The sequence below is a fragment of the Corylus avellana genome, chromosome 2 (genome assembly GCF_965113065.1).
Source record: "Corylus avellana chromosome 2, dhCorAvel1.hap1.2, whole genome shotgun sequence".
NCBI lineage: Eukaryota > Viridiplantae > Streptophyta > Magnoliopsida > Fagales > Betulaceae > Corylus > Corylus avellana.
Genome location: NC_142491.1, coordinates 19,505,528 through 19,523,446, shown reverse-complemented (window position 1 = coordinate 19,523,446; position 17,919 = coordinate 19,505,528). Strand labels below are relative to the sequence as shown.

The 17,919-nt window shown below is 35.7% G+C and overlaps 2 protein-coding genes and 1 pseudogene across 5 annotated transcripts; 1 reads left to right on the top strand and 2 right to left on the bottom strand.

Moving 5' to 3' along the window:
• The first annotated feature begins 2,556 nt into the window (after positions 1-2,556).
• On the top strand, positions 2,557-4,727 carry LOC132164763 (uncharacterized). The gene is made up of 4 exons (XM_059575319.2): positions 2,557-2,844; positions 3,072-3,172; positions 3,484-3,738; positions 4,375-4,727. The coding sequence occupies exons 1-4, from the start codon at positions 2,718-2,720 to the stop codon at positions 4,543-4,545; spliced, it is 654 nt and encodes a 217-aa protein (XP_059431302.1). The 5' UTR covers positions 2,557-2,717; the 3' UTR covers positions 4,546-4,727.
• Positions 4,728-5,009: 282 nt separating this feature from the next.
• LOC132167581 (UDP-glycosyltransferase 92A1-like) lies at positions 5,010-6,906 on the bottom strand (annotated as a pseudogene). The gene is made up of 2 exons (XR_015911573.1): positions 6,035-6,906; positions 5,010-5,953 (listed from the first exon to the last, which is right to left on the bottom strand). The product of XR_015911573.1 is annotated as a UDP-glycosyltransferase 92A1-like (transcript).
• Positions 6,907-9,582: 2,676 nt separating this feature from the next.
• LOC132184282 (uncharacterized) lies at positions 9,583-16,371 on the bottom strand. Of its 3 annotated transcripts, none has more exons than XM_059597856.2 (14): positions 16,154-16,371; positions 14,457-14,568; positions 14,024-14,136; positions 13,006-13,128; positions 12,474-12,676; positions 12,304-12,379; positions 11,896-11,982; positions 11,659-11,739; positions 11,363-11,395; positions 11,165-11,218; positions 11,039-11,080; positions 10,611-10,689; positions 10,452-10,522; positions 9,583-10,050 (listed from the first exon to the last, which is right to left on the bottom strand). In XM_059597856.2, exons 1-14 carry the CDS (start codon positions 16,316-16,318, stop codon positions 9,967-9,969), a joined length of 1,323 nt encoding a protein of 440 aa, XP_059453839.2. In that variant the 5' UTR covers positions 16,319-16,371; the 3' UTR covers positions 9,583-9,966. The 3 variants fall into 3 exon arrangements, with proteins under 3 accessions (XP_059453839.2, XP_059453847.2, XP_059453856.2); XM_059597864.2 differs by having other exon boundaries at positions 16,146-16,331; XM_059597873.2 differs by lacking the exons at positions 14,457-14,568; positions 16,154-16,371 and adding an exon at positions 14,275-14,292.
• Positions 16,372-17,919: the final 1,548 nt, after the last annotated feature.

The following is a 17,919-nucleotide window of genomic DNA, read 5'->3' as shown; positions in this document are numbered from 1 at the left end:
GGAGCCATAGTTTGTTTGACTATGAGAAATGGTATCTTGTACATTCACATCACATGCTTGTCCTCTATTTAACTCCTGTACCATTTCTTAATGCTTTTCAATTTTATTTTATTTTTACTTTTTTGTCAATATATTACAGGTTTGTATTTGTTTATCTTCGATATTGATAAGGTCTTATACATTTACCTTCTTTTGTTTTTGTTATTGTTTCTTCTTCTTCTTTGGGCTAGATTCAGTTCTGTTGTGGGTGGTATTGTGGTAGCCGATGGCTCTTTTTCTTCCCTTAATAGTCATATTTAACATTTGTTTGCTGGTGAATTTTGCTGAAATTGGAATCATGGCTCTAGCATTTCAGAGCTTTCAAAAAAAAGCATTATTTGTTTCTCAGGTTAGCAGTCTTTTGTACTAAAATATGCTTTGAAATATTTTAGTTTTCGATTTTATTTTAGAAATAAAAGTCTGGCTTAATGAGTAAAGCCTAGATTAAGGACCTGCTTAAGGAATTCTATCCTCTCTAATCCCCTTAGAGCATTCTCAATGAACTCTTTATTCTTTAGCTAAAATTTGGCTAAAAAACTCACTAAATTTTATTAGTTTAACTAGCAGCTATGCAAAAGTATCTAATAATAAACTCTTTAAATTTTACTCTAATCTATTTAAATGTAGTTTTTATTCTATCTTCATTAATTTTTTATTCTCAATAGCACCCCCAACAAAGTTACAACTTGCAAACCCATAAAGGTGAGTGAGAGAGAAAGTGTGAAGATAAATATAAAAACATAAAAAATAGAGTAGAGAAAGGATTTTGTTCTCCAAATGTGGAGAGAAGTTTGACAAGCCCTAAAATGGAGAGGGGAATAGAGAGCTTGATGGAGCTTGATTTTTGTAGAATTTAACCAAATTTGGGTTAAAAGTGAATTTTAGAGAGTTCATTGAGGATGCTCTTGCTACCTATCTTAGCGTTCTAGTCTGGAACTTAAGACAAGAAAAATGAATGGTTTTTTGAGCTTGTAGGAGTCCCTTATTCCCCATAAATACATAAATACTCCTTATGAACAACGAAAAGGATTGGGCAACTCGATAATAAGCTAGAAAACAATCAAAGTAAACAAAAATTAAAAGGGAATGCATTAAATGAATGACGCGACCTTATGTAATCTTAGCACGAACACCAAGAAAAGAGGCTGCTATGATTGCTTTTATTTCCCTGTTTTGAAAAATAAAAAGTCAGAGGAGAATGTAGCACATAGAAAAAGAAAAGTTGGACTTCCATGAAGAGTGTCGTTAACATTAACAATGTTGACGTGTCAGTTTCAATCAATTATTTAATTTTTATTTTTAATAATTTCTAATCCAATGATTGATTGGGATTGCCACGTTCAACATTATGTGGATAGTTGTATGATAAAAATGTAGTACGCATATGACTAATTCAAGGGTTTGTTGTGATTGCCACATCAGCATTGTGAGATTAGAGTGTAATTTCTAGCATTGCTTGAAATGCAAATGTAATTTCTAACATTACTTTTTTCCAATTAATTTGGCTTAGGTGTTGTAAAAAAAATTACATCTCATCTCCTGTAATTTTAAACGGTCTAAAGTTAATTTTAAATTTTTTATAAAATAAGAGGAAAAGTAAAATTAAATATAGACCATTGAAAACATATCACCTATAATATTTTAAAGGGTTAAATACTAAATTAGTCCCTAGGGTTTCACAACTTTATTTTTTCCCCCATGGGGTTTCATTTTTATCACAGGAGGTCCCTGTGGTTTTGATAAGTGACCAAATTAGTCCATTCGTTAGTTGACCGTTAGTTGACTGTACGGACTGACACGTGGACCAATCAGACGTCGACACGTGGCACATATATTAATTTTTTTTCATTTTTTTTTAATTAAAAAAAAATGTTTTTTTTTTTTAAAAAAAAATATATATATATTTAAAAAAAAAAAAAAAAAGAAAAATCGGAAGAAACTGGGGGTGGCCGAGCCACCTCCTTGGCAATTTGGGGGTGGCTCGGCCACCCCCATCCGGCCAGATGGGGGTGGCCTAGCCACCCCCATGGCCAAAGGGGGTGGCCGAGCCACCCCCAAATTGCCAAGGGGGTGGCTCGGCCACCCCCAGTTTCTTCCGATTTTTCTTTTCTTTTTTTTTTTTTTTTTTTAATATATTTTTTGTTAATTTTCTTTTAAAAAAAAAACATTTTTTTAAAAAAAAAAACATTTTTTTTAATTAAAAAAAAATTAAAAAAAAATTAATATATGTGCCACGTGTCGACGTCTGATTGGTCCACGTGTCAGTTTAACGGTCAACTAACGGATGGACTAATTTGGTCACTTATCAAAACCACAGGGACCTCCTGTGATAAAAATGAAACCCCAGGGGGGAAAAAATAAAGTTGTGAAACCCTAGGGACTAATTTAGTATTTAACCCTATTTTAAAACAGTCTTTTTTTTTTTTTTTTTTTTTTTTTTCAGCACATAAGTTAAATCTTTTCCCAAGACAGAAATTTCTTCCAGGTTGGATTTCCTCCAAAGTGCTGAGCTTTTCATTTTTATACCCAAGAAATCCTGACTGGGCCATCTTGGTCAGGATCGGCCCAACCCATTTCGGCTCTCTCCGTCTTCCACACTCGCCGATATTAATATCTTCCTCGGACGCGAGCGAGTCACGCTGACTCACTGAGTTATCTGAGCCTGCGACTCGGTTCCCATGGAAACCCTAATGAGCTCATCCTCTGCGGCGATCATGTCCTCCTCGTCCTCGTCACCTTTCTCGAATTTCTCTACCAGACGGACTCTCTCTTCGAGGCCCTTTCGGCTCCCTTTCGCCACCAAAGGTAAACACTTTTTTCTCTCATCTTCTTTCTATGCTCTGTTTGGTTTCCGAGGAAATGTAAGAACGAAAAATTTATTTTGATAAGCGATTGCAGAGTCTGGGAAGGTTTTGGACTTTCTTATTTGTGTTTCCTGCAGTTTCTCAGCAACCAAACAAAGCGTTTCATTTCATTTCTACTGTTTTAGGTTTTTCAGTTAAAGTGGATTTTGTATTGTTTCGATTTCGCAGGTAACGAGAATGAATCAAATAGTCCTCGGTCTGATTCGAAGGACATCAACAGTCTTCCTACTGTCAGCAATCTCCCTCTCTCCCTTTCCCCTCTCTCAAAGGTATAATCTCTCTCAAACACGCGCGCACACACAATCCAAGAAAAAACTTTCTATTTTCTCTTTGGATGCTTAGAAAGTTGAGCCAAACATCAAGAAGTTCGTACTTTTTTTGGAGTCATATTTCTATGTTCTTGCAATGTTTTCGTAAAGTAAGCGAAACCAATTTGTTGTAAGTGAATTTTTTCATAATGTAATGATAGCTAAAGTTTTGGAAGTACAATTTTTTTTTTTTTTTTAATTTTCCTAACATTTCACCAGCAACCAAACGTGGCATATTTTCTCTTTTTCCTAATGAATTGTTTGTATGTTAGGATGTGGCAATGGGATTGGTGCTGAATGCAGCGGCAGGGAGAGGGTGGACCACAGGTTCGGGTATGGAAGGCCCTTCAGTTCCTGCCCTTGAGACGGGCTTAGGCACTGAGAATGTGTCCACTTTCCCATGGTCTCTGTTCACTAAATCACCTCGCCGAAGAATGCTTGTGGCTTTTAGTTGTAACATTTGTGGACAGAGGACAACACGAGCTATTAACCCACACGCTTATACTGATGGCACTGTCTTTGTGCAGGTAATAAATCACAGCATGAATGTAAATCGTACTCACTTGTATATATGTGGTGATTTTAGTTGCCAAATTCGTTAAGTGGGTCTTCAACCTGATTTGGATTAGGGGAATAAATATTATTTAGCTGGGAGAAGATCATTGTATATTTAGTGAATTTAACAATTTTAGTGAAATTCAGGTTTAAGATGCTGTGAGCTACTTGCTTGAAGTTCTTGTTAGTAGTTTGACAAGTTGTTGTATGCATATGTTAATTTTGGACTTAAACATGAATTTTGAAGATGACAAGTTGCTTTCATTTTTCAGACAGCCAAGTGATTTCAATGGTAGTATCATTTAGCTGGAAAGATAATAGGTCGAAAGCAAACTTGGATGGAAGATGTAGCTCTTTCTGTAAAAAGTCTGGTTTAAGGTTTGTAAAAATTCTGGCTGTCAAAAGTGGGATTTAGAGTGAGGATTATGGTCAATTTTGGATATTTAGTTACAAAGGGTTTGACAAAAAATCTATGAATTGAGATGGGTTTGTTGTCCCATAAACATATCATATGCTTGTTGATGATTTATTAATTTGAATACCTATCTCACAATAGATGCTATTGAGATGACTTTAATGACTCTGGTTGTTTTGTTTCTGCTTTGTAGTGTTGCGGATGCTACGCATTTCATAAGCTTGTGGATAATTTGAACCTGTTTCAAGACATGAAGTGCTATGTGAACCCGAATTTTGATTACAAAGGTCACAGCTGGGATGATGTTAACTTCAAATATCTGGACGCTGAAGATGGCAATAATGACATATTTCCTATCCAGTGAGGTGGGCGGTCCACTTTTCAAGTATGTATATTCTGTCCTGGTATAGTGGGATCTTAGTTTAGTTTCCATGTATATTGTGAAGGTTTTTCTATAGGGACTTATTTTTTCAATTCAGTCTCAGATGGCTAGGGTTGTATTCAGGTTGATAAGATATGCATTTCATTGAGGATTGTGCATGTTCATTGCAATTCTCTCTCTCTCTCTCTCTCTCTATGCAATCATGGTTTGCAAACGTATATGTTCATAATGGGGGCAGTCCTCCCTCTCCCTTAACCCTCATCGCTAGTTGTGTGAGTGGGATTTGGGCCCAGGACTCTGTACAATCCCGAGAGACTTTGTCAGTTAGATTAACTGACCTATATGGTCGTATGTGTAGTGTTAAGTTCTACTACATGCATTACTTTTGGCTTCTCACTCTGGCTACCCCTTTGACACGTAGGAAATAGGCATTAATCTAGAATTTATCCATGATATGATCTCATTACTATCTACAAATAAACTGAACAACTTAAGTCGCTACTCTATTTTATTTCATGCATTACATCACAGTTTTTTCAAGTAGATCATTCCAACGTATATGTTCATGGAGGGGGCAGATTTTGGGGGAGAGGTCTTTTCTTTGTTGAGGTTGCTGTGCCTAGGAAATCATTGATGGCTTTAATAGATGAGCCTTCGAAACCTCCTTCTCTTAATGCATCCTCCATCTTCTCCTTAATTTGACAGGCCTTTCTTCTCATCTCCTCTCCTTTCTCCGTTTTACCCAATTCTTTCTCAATCACCCTTGTAATCTCATCAGGCTTGATGGTTGCGGACTCGATCCCTTGTGCAACCTCAATACAAACACCTACTTCATTTTCCAGCATCTGGGAGTTAAAGCACTGCTCTCCGGCCAGTGGCCAGCCGATGATTGGTATCCCTTGACTCAAGCTTTCCAGTACTGAGTTCCACCCACAATGGCTGAGGAATGCACCTGTGGACTTGTGAGATAAAATTTCCTCTTGGGGAGCCCATTTATGTACCAAGAGACCTTGATTATTTTCTCTTATTCGTCCTTCAAACCCATCAGGCAACCACTCAGCTCTAAATTCTTCCGCTGGGCTGAAACCAATTGGCGGCCGAATGACCCAAATAAATGCCTTGTTGCTTGCCTCTAAACCCAATGCCAAGTTCATCATTTGTGAAGGTAAAATGGTGTTTTGTGATCCAAAAGATACATACAGAACTGAAGCTGGTGGATGGAGATCAAGCCATTCACAATAACTGTCAGTTTTTGAAAAGTGTTTCTCACCATTCTCTTCTTGGTTATAGCCATCCTTATTCATGGAAGAGCAGGCTGGTCCAATCATCCAGACTGGCTTCCCTCCCATTTTCCTGCTAAAATATTTCAGACCAGTATCCCCTAATCCCTCTATGGTATTCAATAGAATTGCATCAGAGCATAAGCAAAGTAAGAACTGACGCATACGGAAAAGGAACCAAGAGTCCATACCATTGGCAAACTTGAGATCATTTCCAAGTCGTGATTGTTTAATTTTGGATGCTTCAGGAAAGTCCAGCAGTGAAAATTCGTCATCATTGGTCTGGCATTGGTATATGTTAAGAGAGATCGAAAAATATATGGCCATGCTATAACCAGCCCCAGGTATGAATACTGTGTGATAAACTCCAAGCTCCTTGGCAACTTTGACCGTCCATCCCAGGAACATATCTGTGATGATACATGCGGGGGCATGGCCATCACGTTTGGTAATGTCTATGAGGAGGCTTTTGAAGGGTGATTCAAGATTTTCTGAGGCTTCCAAGAGGCGGATGATGAATTCATTAGACAGTGTATCGGTGTTTTCTGCACCTAGTGGGAGACCATAGTGATTCCCATTGAAAGGGATTTCAGCCAGCTTTATGTTGGTTTTGGAAGGGAGAGAGGATTTGAGTCTTTGGATGTTAAGAGGGGTGTTCACTATGGTGACGGTATGGCCCTCCCTTCGTTCCAGTTGCCTTGCAAGTGCCATGAAGGATTGAGATGGCCATGAGCCATGAATGGAAACATCAAAATGTTTCTTTCTTCTCTACCATTAGCCATAGCAATTATAGAGAGAGCAAGAGGGTTGGGGGAGCTTAGAAGCAGAGAATTGGGGTGAGGGATTGGAAGTGCATGGTCCTATTTATTTATTTGCATAGTGCTGACATGAGGGATGGCATCATTCATTTAGGAGCATGTCTCATTAAGCACATATTCATCTATGTGCACTGTCTGCGGGGAAATTCAACAAAATACGTAATAATCGGTTTAAGCATTAGTTTTCTGTCTCTATATAAAGCGTAACTGATATAGAGGCTAGCGCGTCCCTAAACCTAAGCCTCAGCCCATCCCTACAGATAGCCACAGGGAAACTCTGATGGTCTCCTGTAGAGTACTTCCATATAGCAGTCAATTGCGTCACTAGACCTACTACTCTATATCAATTGATGGTGTTTAATGCGCTTTAAATGATATGGTACTTATATAAACCCCAAAGGGTTGGTTCAAGTGGTAAATGGTCTTTGTGGTAGTCTATGAGCTCTAAGGTTTAAATTCTTTTGAGTGCAAACAATTCCTTGAGGTTAGTCGCGAAGCCGGAATATTATTCGATTCGTGTAATGGGGGCGTTTTACACAAGCTTGAGGTTTACCTAACAAGAATGGGTAGACAAAGTGGCCTTGTCTTGAAGGGGTTCTTTGTTATTAAAAAAAAAAAAAAATGATATGGTACTTAAATGTCTCTATTTCTAGATGGTGTTTAATGAATTCAAATGGAACGGTGCTGATGGGCTTGGAAAACAACACAGAGTAGACTTGTGGGATACATTTTTGTTGACAGTAACATACCGTGATGTTCGTCTTTAATGACCTATGAAACTATTCTTTTTGGAACCAACCTAGTAGAAAGGTAATTTGGCCCTGTTTGTTAATGTGTTGAAGAGTTTTTTTTTTTTTTTTTTGTGTGTTTTTGATTTAAAAAGTGTTCTGATGCGACATAAATGTGAGAATTGTTTTTGTGTTTTTATAAGTGTTTTATGTTTGGAGAAAAGAACCAAAAGACAAAAAAACAAGAATTTTATCAAATGGAGCCAATATAATCCAAAAAGCTCATCTTTTTTTTTTTTTTTTTTTTTTTATGAGTAATAAAAATTTATAGAAAAAAGGGCCAAAGCCCTCGTACATGAAAAGTATTTAAAAGAGCCAAGACCCTAGAGGTTAGCACAATCTAAAAAGCAAATCAAATCTACCCGATTTCTTGAGACAAAAGAAGGAACATATACATAAATTCAATCCAAAAGAGACCTAAAAATTGAGGATTTTTGGAAAAAGCACACTGGACTCTCTATCCTTAAAGAGACGCTGATTCCTTTTTTTCCAAATGCTCCGTAATAAAGGAAGCAAGAATAACTTTTTAAATAGCCTTTTTGGAGTAAGTTGGCCCTTGAAATTTCCAACGGTGGAGCAACTCTAGGATGTTACTAGGCATGACCCAAGAGACCCCGAAAATGTTAAGAACCAAGTGCCATAGGCCAGCAAAGTACTCAAGATAATTAATAGATTCCTCATTCTTTTTGCAAAGGCAACACCAGTTAACTAGATGGAAGCCCCGCCTTCTGTGGTTATTCACGGTGAGGATTTGACTCATAACTACTATCCACAAAAAGAAAACAATGTCAAAAAGGACATTTACCTTTCAAATACTTTTTTAGGGGAAAGCACTCTGTACCAGACATGGTTTTACTTGACTAAAAAAATAGCTTAGGATAGACATGGTTTTTATCGCTAGGTAACTTAACTCTGAATTTTTCACCTTATACATATAAGGTGAATTTTTCCTAGCCTCAACTTTGATTTTGTAATGTATATAGGTGAAATACAACAAAAATACGTAAGTATCGGTTTAGGCATTAGTTTTCTGTCTCTATATACAGCGTAACTAATATAGAGGGTAGCAAGTCCCTAATCCTAAGCCTCAGCCCATCCCCCACGGAAAGCCATAATAAATTCTGGTGGTCTATTGCGTCACTAGACACACTACTGTATATCAGTTGTTGATGGTGTTTAATGTGCTTTAAAGAATATGGTACTTGTGTTACAAAAAAAAAAGAAAGAATATGGTTCTTGGCGTTTAACGAGTCAAATGGAATGGTGCTGATGGGCCTGGAAAACAACCATAGAGTAGGCTAGTGGAGTACATTTTTGTTGACTGTAAAATGCCATAGTGTTTCGATGTTATATAAATGTGAAAATTATTTTTATGGTGTATTGAGTGTTTAATGTTTGAGTTGGTTGTTAATATATTTTTTTGATAAGTGAGTTGGTTGTTAATATTTTTGAATAACTTTACTTTAGACCCTTGAATTATCACGCGATTTGATAAGTCCTCAAAACTTTAAAATATCTCAATTTGAACTCCTGAACTTTTAATTATAGTCAATTTAAACCACTCTGTCAAATTTAGCTATTAATTTCTAACGGCAATACCTTAAAAAACCAAAATATCCCTAATTTTCGTTTTTTTTTTTAAACAAAAAACAAAAAACAAAAAAAAAAAAACAAAAGGAGAGAAATTTTTTTTTTTTTAATTTTATAAAAAGTCAGGGGTATAAACGGTATTGTCTCACTTTTAACGTTTAAAATATGACAAAGTAGTTCAAATTGACTACAATTAAAAATTTAGAAGTTTAAATTGAGAAGTTTTGATGTTTGTGAGGACTTGTCAAATCGCATAGTAATTCAGGGGTTTAAAGTGAATTTACTCATAATATTTTTGGTTTGAGAAAAGAAAACAAAAGACAGAAAATAAGAATTTTAACAAAGAAAGCCAACCTGTTTTACTCGACTAAAAAACAGTCTAGGATAGACATGGTTTTTATGTCCAGGTAAAACTTGCCTCTAAATTTTTCACTAGAACCCATTGGGGAACAAATAGAACTTTCTTTTCTAGCCATCATGTACAGTACCTCAACGCACTAGCGACCACAATTTTACATATGAGACCAGAAATTAGACAGCCCATAATCGAAATCTAATTACATTTTCGGGTCCTGAGATACATATAAAGAGTCCTAATGTGAGGCGTACATAGACTTTAATACTGAACCAACCCACAAGATTGTATGACTCACATGAATCCTAATTATAGAAGACCTTTAGTTGCTTACACTGGACCCAACTGTTCTTTCAAGCTTTTGAGAATCTTCTAGAGATTTTAAGGTGTTCTGAGTGGAAGTGTGAATATATATTTGAGTGCATATTTTGTTCTTATATTCTCTCTTCTTTTTTGGTTTGTTCTATGTGCTTATGAGTGGCCCGGATAGAATAATATCGATCTCAGGGCAAAATGAAGGCCAGAGAGAAATAGTTCTGTTATATTAGAATAGATAACCCAAATTCTAAGAACTAGGCCTCAATGCTGTGATTATTTTCAGCTCTGTGACTTGAAGGAACTCCCCTTATCATAATACTCTGAATGAAGGCAATCATCTGCATGACAACATGTAATTTGTTAAGCACATCCATAAGAACTGAAAGCATTAAAATGATGTATGAAGAAGAAATTAAACAATCAACATGTAAATTTTCTGTGACACTAGTGTAAGATTTTCCACCTTAGATTATGTACTTATTCTTTTAGGAAATCTCATATTGGATCCATCTAAATAATTAGCAACTCTATACAAAAGTTTTGTTGGACTTGCGTATCACCGGCATCATTGACATGCATGACTTCCGGTTTAATTTTATATGGTTTAACTATAATAATCATAGGTTTCACACGTGCAGTTTAGTCAGCATGGACTGCCATTCTTTACTGCTGGAATGGTACCAATTTTCCTATTGTGATTTCTTGTATGACTATTAGCTCAGAAAGTAAAAGAAGTTACCATGGCAAACCCAATGCACATGATACTGAAACCAGGGAATTGAAATGGTGCTTCTTCAGATAGGAATAAAGCTGCATAGATGGCAGAAGAAATTGTCAATCTTTAGATACTTTGATCTGTAATAAGTTTTTTGTTTTGGTTTCTCAATCTTCGACATACCTGTTAGAGGACTAAAAATTAATGGAGAAATGATGGTGGCAAAGGAACTTATGCCTGAAATGCATCCTTGAGCCTTCCCCTGACATGCATCTCATTGTTTCAATAAGTTAAATGAAGGAAAGAAAAAGAAAACTGCTATGATATGTAAGATGAATAAAGCGGGTGTATTCAGGGATTTGGATTTCCTACAATTGGTTGTTCGAATTGCACACAATTTGGGTAACTCCACAAAAAGGGCAGGCGTGGTGGGGTTCACCTGCCTCGGGTAAGTAAGCCCCACATTTGGGCACCCTTAAGGCAGGTAAGCGGGACACTTATTCTTTTTGGGGGTGTGCAATTCAAACAACCAATTGTTGCAGATCACTATTCATCGGTAAGTGGGTAGAGTAACAAGTTAGGACACATGTTGGAAACCCCATAGAATTTACCTGCTCGATGGGCCCAACTTGTTTTGAAACGATGCTGCGTAACTGTGAGTAAATTTCAAGAAGTATTTTAGTATAAGCTAGTGTAATACATACAACTTTTACCAAGAAAAAAAGTAAATAACGTACGCTTGGTTGCACACAGACGGTAAAGATGGAAAACACTGTAGTGGCATAAGGAACCTGCAGATGGTGAAAATGTCTTGGAGGATTATATGAATCAAAAGATGCTTAGAAAGAAAATACTCGTAATATTTGAAGCACATATTCTCATTTATTAAATAAAAGAGAAATAAGAAGCGCAAGACTTTATTGAAGAAGGATTACCCAATCTGACCAAGCTATGCTGCTAACAAACATCTGCATTAAATCATGTCATAGTCAGTGCTATATGTTCAATGAACTGTTTCAGTCTCACTAGCTAGCTTGCACAGACAATAATACCCAAATGGCTGCAAGGAAAATATGAAAGAGTAATGTTGTACACACTCCCTGACGTGGTAGTGAAAATTACTATTTGATCTAAAATCTAATGGTAATTTTCACTGTTACGTTAGGAAGTCTGCACTTGAAAGTGTGTAGCATTTTTTAAACATAAAAAGAAGGGATAATAAGGCACGTACGTTTGTAAAGCCCATTAAGAGACCTATGGAAAGCAGCTTCTCCTCTCCAATAACAGGTACCAAAATGGGCATGAAAATCAGCTGCAGGAATTTCCAAGTTTTCAAGAGAAAAACACATGGTGGCCAAAAAAATAAAAGAGAAATAAGTAGTTCCCTTAAATGAAAAGAAAAAGATGAAGGTGCTGAGCAAATCAGATAGCAAAATGTAGATGGCAGAATGTCGAAGAACAAAGATACCTGTGAAATGGTCCCTGAAACCGCAACAATCAGCATTAGATCAGCATATTGGTTTTTGTTGAAGTGGAAACGAGCCTTTAGGAAGTACTGCATGGTGCGAAACGTTTCGTTTTAGTAATAAGAGAGAGAAATTAAATATGGACCGTTTGATTTATGCACTATAAAGGATAGGAATATTGAGATCTGGGTGACATTATATGTTCTAAGCAAACCATTTCTGTTTCTGTGATTTGATCATTCAAGTGTTCTCTAATCCATTGAACAACTACATTATTGTATAAGCTTCATTAAAGAACTGTTGTTTGGTCTTTGGTTTTTTCATGGGAGTTTTAACAACCTTATCAACTGCACTAACCATGTATATCAGGTGATTAAATCCATAATTTTGACAATGAAGAAGAACTATACCAGTAACGAAGCTATTATCCCACCCTCTGCAAGACCATTGAAGAATGTAACAACTGCTGCTTGCGAAAATGTCGTGCTGCAAATACGATGTTTGTTAAGTTACTTTACACGTCAACCGGTGCGATATGAGCGTGAAAAGTAGCGTTGCATTTATATACACAAAGTGTTACCTAATCTTGGTCAAGCTAATCAGGTCCCCCATCGATGGAATCCTCTTAAAGACTTGCGTTGTCTTTTCTAAATCAGCATCTTCTTTAGTAGCATTTGGAGCTTCCTTCAAGATCGGTTGCCTTATTCCAACTCCATTGGGTATGCTTTCCTCCAGAAAAACTCTCACGTAAATGGCTGCAAGGATTGACATGAATGCAGCAACCTGGATATTTCATAAAATAAAATAAAAAAAATAAAAATCACAAATCAAAACCAATTGTTAGCCAACTAGCCAAGTATAATAGAAAAGTTTATTCCTATTAAATCATTGCTTATCCCAAAAGTTTAAGTCGTTAGGATTGAATAAATTTAATCATTTAATTAATATTTTATAACACATTTGTTGAAATATTAATTAAAATAGAAGGTAAACTGTGGAATTAGAATTCGAACTCAGTTAAATCACTACTTATCTTAAAACTTTAACTTTAAAAAAATAAAAAATAAAAAATTAACCATTTAATCAATACTTTAACAATTTCTAAAGAATACCTGAAATGTTGAAGCAGTGGAGAGAAAACGAGCTGCTAAGGTTCCACATACAAACGCAGCTGAACCTACCCCAGCTAGAATTCCAAATGCTGGTGCCCGTTCACATTCTGGAATTTTATCTGCCTGAGAAGCAACAAACACACACAGTTTCAACACACAGCAGAAGATTTTTTTTTGTTTTTTTGTTTTTGGGTGAGTTTGAAGGAAGAAACAAATGCTCGATCTATTCCCAGCCCTTGTTTTCAAATGCTAGGGACGTGCTATAAGAGCTTTGGCAGTCTCACATAGTAATCAACTTTCCCCGTTATAAATCTTATGAGAATGCTTTGATATAAATTTTCAGCTTATTATAAAAGAAGCTGATCTGTTGGTATCTTATCTTGCTTTCTTCCAGAAAATAACATGGAAACCTTTGATCGGATGGTTTTGGTGGTTTTTTCACTGCCCTTTAACCCTTCTTGCCTTTTGCTTTTATCTAATTCGCTGACTGGTATAACAGCTAAAGACTAACTCAAGGGATGGTAATTTGTGTGTTGGCGTGTTGAGTTTGAATTGAGTCGACTCATAGGTTAACTCAAACCCGACCCATTTAATATAACAGATTAAACTTACCCTAACACAGCATCACAACCCATTTAAATAAGCGAATGACAGGAAACACCTATATAATCTGCTTAATAAACGAGTTGTGTTGGGTTAACTTGCAAAACCCATTTAACAAATAGGTTGTATTGGGTTTACCCAAACACGACCCGTTTGACCAATTTTGACATGTACCTTTAGCCTTTTGGGGGTTCTGTTTTTCAATTGTAAAAGATAAATAAATTTGTTTTTTATACAGGTATTGGGTCACATATGGGTTAAAAGAGTTGACTTGGGATTGACTAATTTATAAAACGGGTTAATCGACCCAAGTCCATTTCCATCCAGCCACTTGAACATGCATCTTGGCATAACAGCTTGAGACTTAAGCACAGATACAAGCTATAGGGGGTGGCTTGGGGGGGGAATAAATTACCACATAAGCCAGAGCAAGGCAGTTGGTGCAGCCATCAGAGACCATGGCAGTGAGAGTCCTGATGACGAAGTAGGCATAAAAGAAGTTGGTCGCCCTGCTATATGCCAATATTACTGCACAAATATTTTCCTCCCCTCGTTAGTATAACATTTATTCATCCATCTCAAATCTGTATCAACCCATTTCATCCTCAACAATTTTGGGTAGAAAAAAGGGTAAAAGTATACATTAATGTTTAATTATCACTTAACTATTAATTTCCCATGCCATTTTGGTCAACCACTTGCTTCAAAAGTCATCAAGATGTGAAAAGCTTACAGACAAGAGTGGGTTTGTAGTCCCAAAAAGGCACTCATATATATATATATATATATATATATATATATATATATATATATCACCAAATATTAATAAGGGAAGGAAAGAATTATACCTAGTGGAATGATGGAGAGTGTAATGGGGAGGGTGAGCAGGGCTTTTCTCCCGTACTCGTCCGACAGATTCCCAATTACTGGTGTGATTATCATTGCTCCCAATCCTATGATCTGCATCATCACATTTCCTGAAACTTAAAATTCAATAACAAAAACTATATATATAGTGCTGTTTTGGTAAACACTCGTACAATTTTCTTTAATTTACTCTTCTTCTTTTTTGTGTGATTCATCCTTGTCAAGTGTAAAAGTAGTGCACCATAAAAAGTGATCCAAATTATAGTAATGGGCTTTGACTAGTTTCTGTACTGAGCTTGCTTCACCACACATTCATGTAGGTCCATTCGCCATGGAAAAGGAAAGTGACCCACTTCTCTTTCTCTCTGGTTACGTCCTAGAAGATTCCCCTTCCCCCTTTTTCCCTACTAACAGCCCCTTTCAATCTTCTGAACATATTTGTACCTCATCAGATCACCAATCTGGGATGCAAGATTGATATCAGACGATTCAGACTGTCTCAACTTCTACTTTTATGCCGAAAAAGAGGCGATTAGAGTGGCATCTTTACTTTGACATCAACATAATAACATTTATTTATTCATTTTTGACATGTTTACACAAAAGGAGGGAGAGGAGGGAAAGAGACTCGAATTAGTAACCTTCGCTTTATTAGGTATAGTCCCGTTAAGCTACCCCATTGTGTTTTTAAATGGCAGACAATTGAGTTTTTTTTTTTTTTTTTTTTTTAATGAAATTTAACTGAGTTTTCAAATGAAATTGCAAATTAACCCAAAAACAAAAACACTAAATCAAGCTCTTTTTTGTTATTAAGGAAGTGGGTGGCTAAAGGGAAAGGGGCCTCAAAATTGGACTTTATTTACCCGAAAATTGAGTCCTAAAAATGGGTACTTATTCTATCTTTAGACTGACTTTGTTAAGCAACCTATAAATTATAATATTTACAGACAATTTAATCAAAAATAAATAAAGAAAGTGTGTTTGAAACATGGATGTAGCAGGTGCAGCTGCCAAAGTAGACGTTTCAATTACATAGAATAGAATAATGGTAGCTGAAAAAGCATTGATTTTATTCGATATATCTCTCCTTATTTTTCAAACTTAAGAAAAAAAAAATCAGAAAAATTTGAATGGCTATGGAGAGCTAACATGGTAGGTTTGAAGCGTAGGTTGGGATATTCAAGGCCTGCAAGTTACGTGTATGTCCAAGACTGCACATTTAAAGCTATTATATCGAGTTAAGATACGTCTTTGGAATCATCTGAGACCCCCATTAAATTTGAAAGAAAAAGGGCAAAACTGAAAATGACCAATTTTTTTAATTTTAAAAAATAAATAAATTACACACTATTAATTAACCAACTCTCTCTCTATATATCTTTTATTACCATGCAAAATGTGGAATTAATTGACCATGCTTAACAATAATTGAGCTCTAATACAACTTTGTATTGGACATTAAACCACCAATTTGTCAACAAAATTAATATTTAATTAAAAATTAAAATTTAATTGATATTGATCTTCTTCCCTGATGGCCTTAACCCAAAAACAGAAAAGTATTGTGGAGTTTAAGGAAGAAAATTGTTGGAAAAAATGAAAAGCATGAGAAGAAGAAGATGAAGAAGAAGAAGAAGAAGAAGAACCGGCGAGAAGAATCAGAAACGTACGTACGTACCGCTTGTTGGGAACCGGTGAGGTAAATTGCGAGGGAGCACTCGTCTTGACCGGGGCAAAGAGCTAGCATGGTGACGTCGGTGATGGCCGGAATCACCGTGAAGTTGGCAAAGGTTGAGAGGAAAACCGTCACGAAGAGGTGGCTCAAACCTGAAAGCTTCTCCATATCTCTCCAGAAATATCTAAAAGAAAAGCTGTTTCAGTGGGAAATGAAAGTTTTCATATATATATATATATAATTAATTAATGGGTTTTTGCGTATTGTACGTGCTAGCTTTTGCTTGTTTTTTTCCCCTCTTAAATGGGTGCGCGAGTGTACGTGTGAGAGACAGATTAGGAGAGTGAGGGGGAAAATGAAAACATTTTTCTGTGTTTCATGTCGTTTTCTGAGTGCGCGTAGCTTCTAAGATATTGTAAAGATAAATCGACAGAATTCAACACAGGTTACATAAACAAAGAGGAAAGAATGACTTTTTTCAAAAAGTTGGTTTGTCCCGAAAATAATTATGAGTTTCTTTCTAGAAGCAGGAATAGAGTTTTATAATGAATTTGGAACCAGAGGAAATTCAGTTTGTTTTCTTTGCCATCGGGATCTCTTTCAGTTTATTGTCTAAATGTGATATGATTTTTAAAATTAAGAATATATTAAAATTTAATAATAATTACTTCAAATTCAATGATGATTATAAAACTCACGTCACATTTAGGAGGACACAAGGACAACTCTAGCATTATGCATATCAAATTGTGCGTAATTTTTAAAAATGTAGTTAATCATTTAACAAAATCGCAATTTGGCCTTTAAAATTATAGTTTAATATTTAAAATTGTGGATTTAAAAAAAAAAAAACATCTTCTTACCTGCGATTTAAAAACATAAACGCAAATTTTTTACATTTTCAAATCAAAAATTTTTAAAAGTGAAATCTCAAATAATTTATTTTTTGCGATTTAATTTAAAAACACAGATCCAAAGTAAGCTTTCAAATAAGATGATAGCTCGGGATCCCCTCAAATCCTTGAGGGGATTTGAGATTCTCAAATCGTTAATCTTGACCGTCCATCTTAATCCAACGGTCTACATAGCGCTACGTGTCTCATTAGTTAGAAAATAATAAAATATTATTTAAAATTTAAAAATTAAATCAAAATTAAAAAAAAAAAAATTCAATTCAATTTTTAGAAAAAAAAAAAAAAAAAAAAAAAAAGGGTGGCCGGCCACCCCCTATGAGGTGGCCAGCCAGCCCTTTTTAAGAAAAATTGAATTGAATTTTATTATTATTTTAATTTTGATTTAATTTTTTTTTAATTTAAATAATATTTTATTATTTTTTAATTAGTCAAGCACGTGGCGCTAAGTAAAACGTTGGATGGAGATGGACAGACAGGATTACAGGATTTGAGGGGACCCTGATCCATGATATATTATGTGAAATTAAGTTTTGGCCTTATAGTAATAAATTAGCTTCGTTATAATCTATAATAAATTACCTTGTGTTGAACGGTTGAACCGACAACAACTAAATTGACCAGTTTGTCGCTTACTACGAGGCTAAAGTAAGTCGGAATCACGCCCACTGTACAACATTATCCAACGCCATCTTTAACCGCCCATATTTCTCTCTTATCTCATTGCTTATGTCAGACATTGACAGTTTTAACCACAAAAGTACCTTCAAATTTTCAATGCAGGAAATATATATTATAACTGATTTCTTTCTTTGGCCAAATTATAACTGAACTTCTTTCTTTGGCCAAGTCTAGATT

What these genes read in the sequence shown, in the direction of transcription:
- LOC132164763 (XM_059575319.2), top strand. Translation starts at nt 2,718, where the DNA reads ATGGAAACCCTAATGAGCTCATCCTCTGCGGCGATCATGTCCTCCTCG. An exon ending in GCTCCCTTTCGCCACCAAAG is followed by an intron (nt 2,845 to 3,071) that starts GTAAACACTTTT and finishes TCGATTTCGCAG; the next exon opens with GTAACGAGAATGAATCAAAT. An exon ending in ATGGCACTGTCTTTGTGCAG is followed by an intron (nt 3,739 to 4,374) that starts GTAATAAATCAC and finishes TCTGCTTTGTAG; the next exon opens with TGTTGCGGATGCTACGCATT.
- LOC132184282 (XM_059597856.2), bottom strand. Translation starts at nt 16,318, where the DNA reads ATGGAGAAGCTTTCAGGTTTGAGCCACCTCTTCGTGACGGTTTTCCTC. An exon ending in TCACCGGTTCCCAACAAGCG is followed by an intron (nt 14,569 to 16,153) that starts GTACGTACGTAC and finishes GTGATGATGCAG; the next exon opens with ATCATAGGATTGGGAGCAAT. An exon ending in ACTCTCCATCATTCCACTAG is followed by an intron (nt 14,137 to 14,456) that starts GTATAATTCTTT and finishes ATATTTGTGCAG; the next exon opens with TAATATTGGCATATAGCAGG.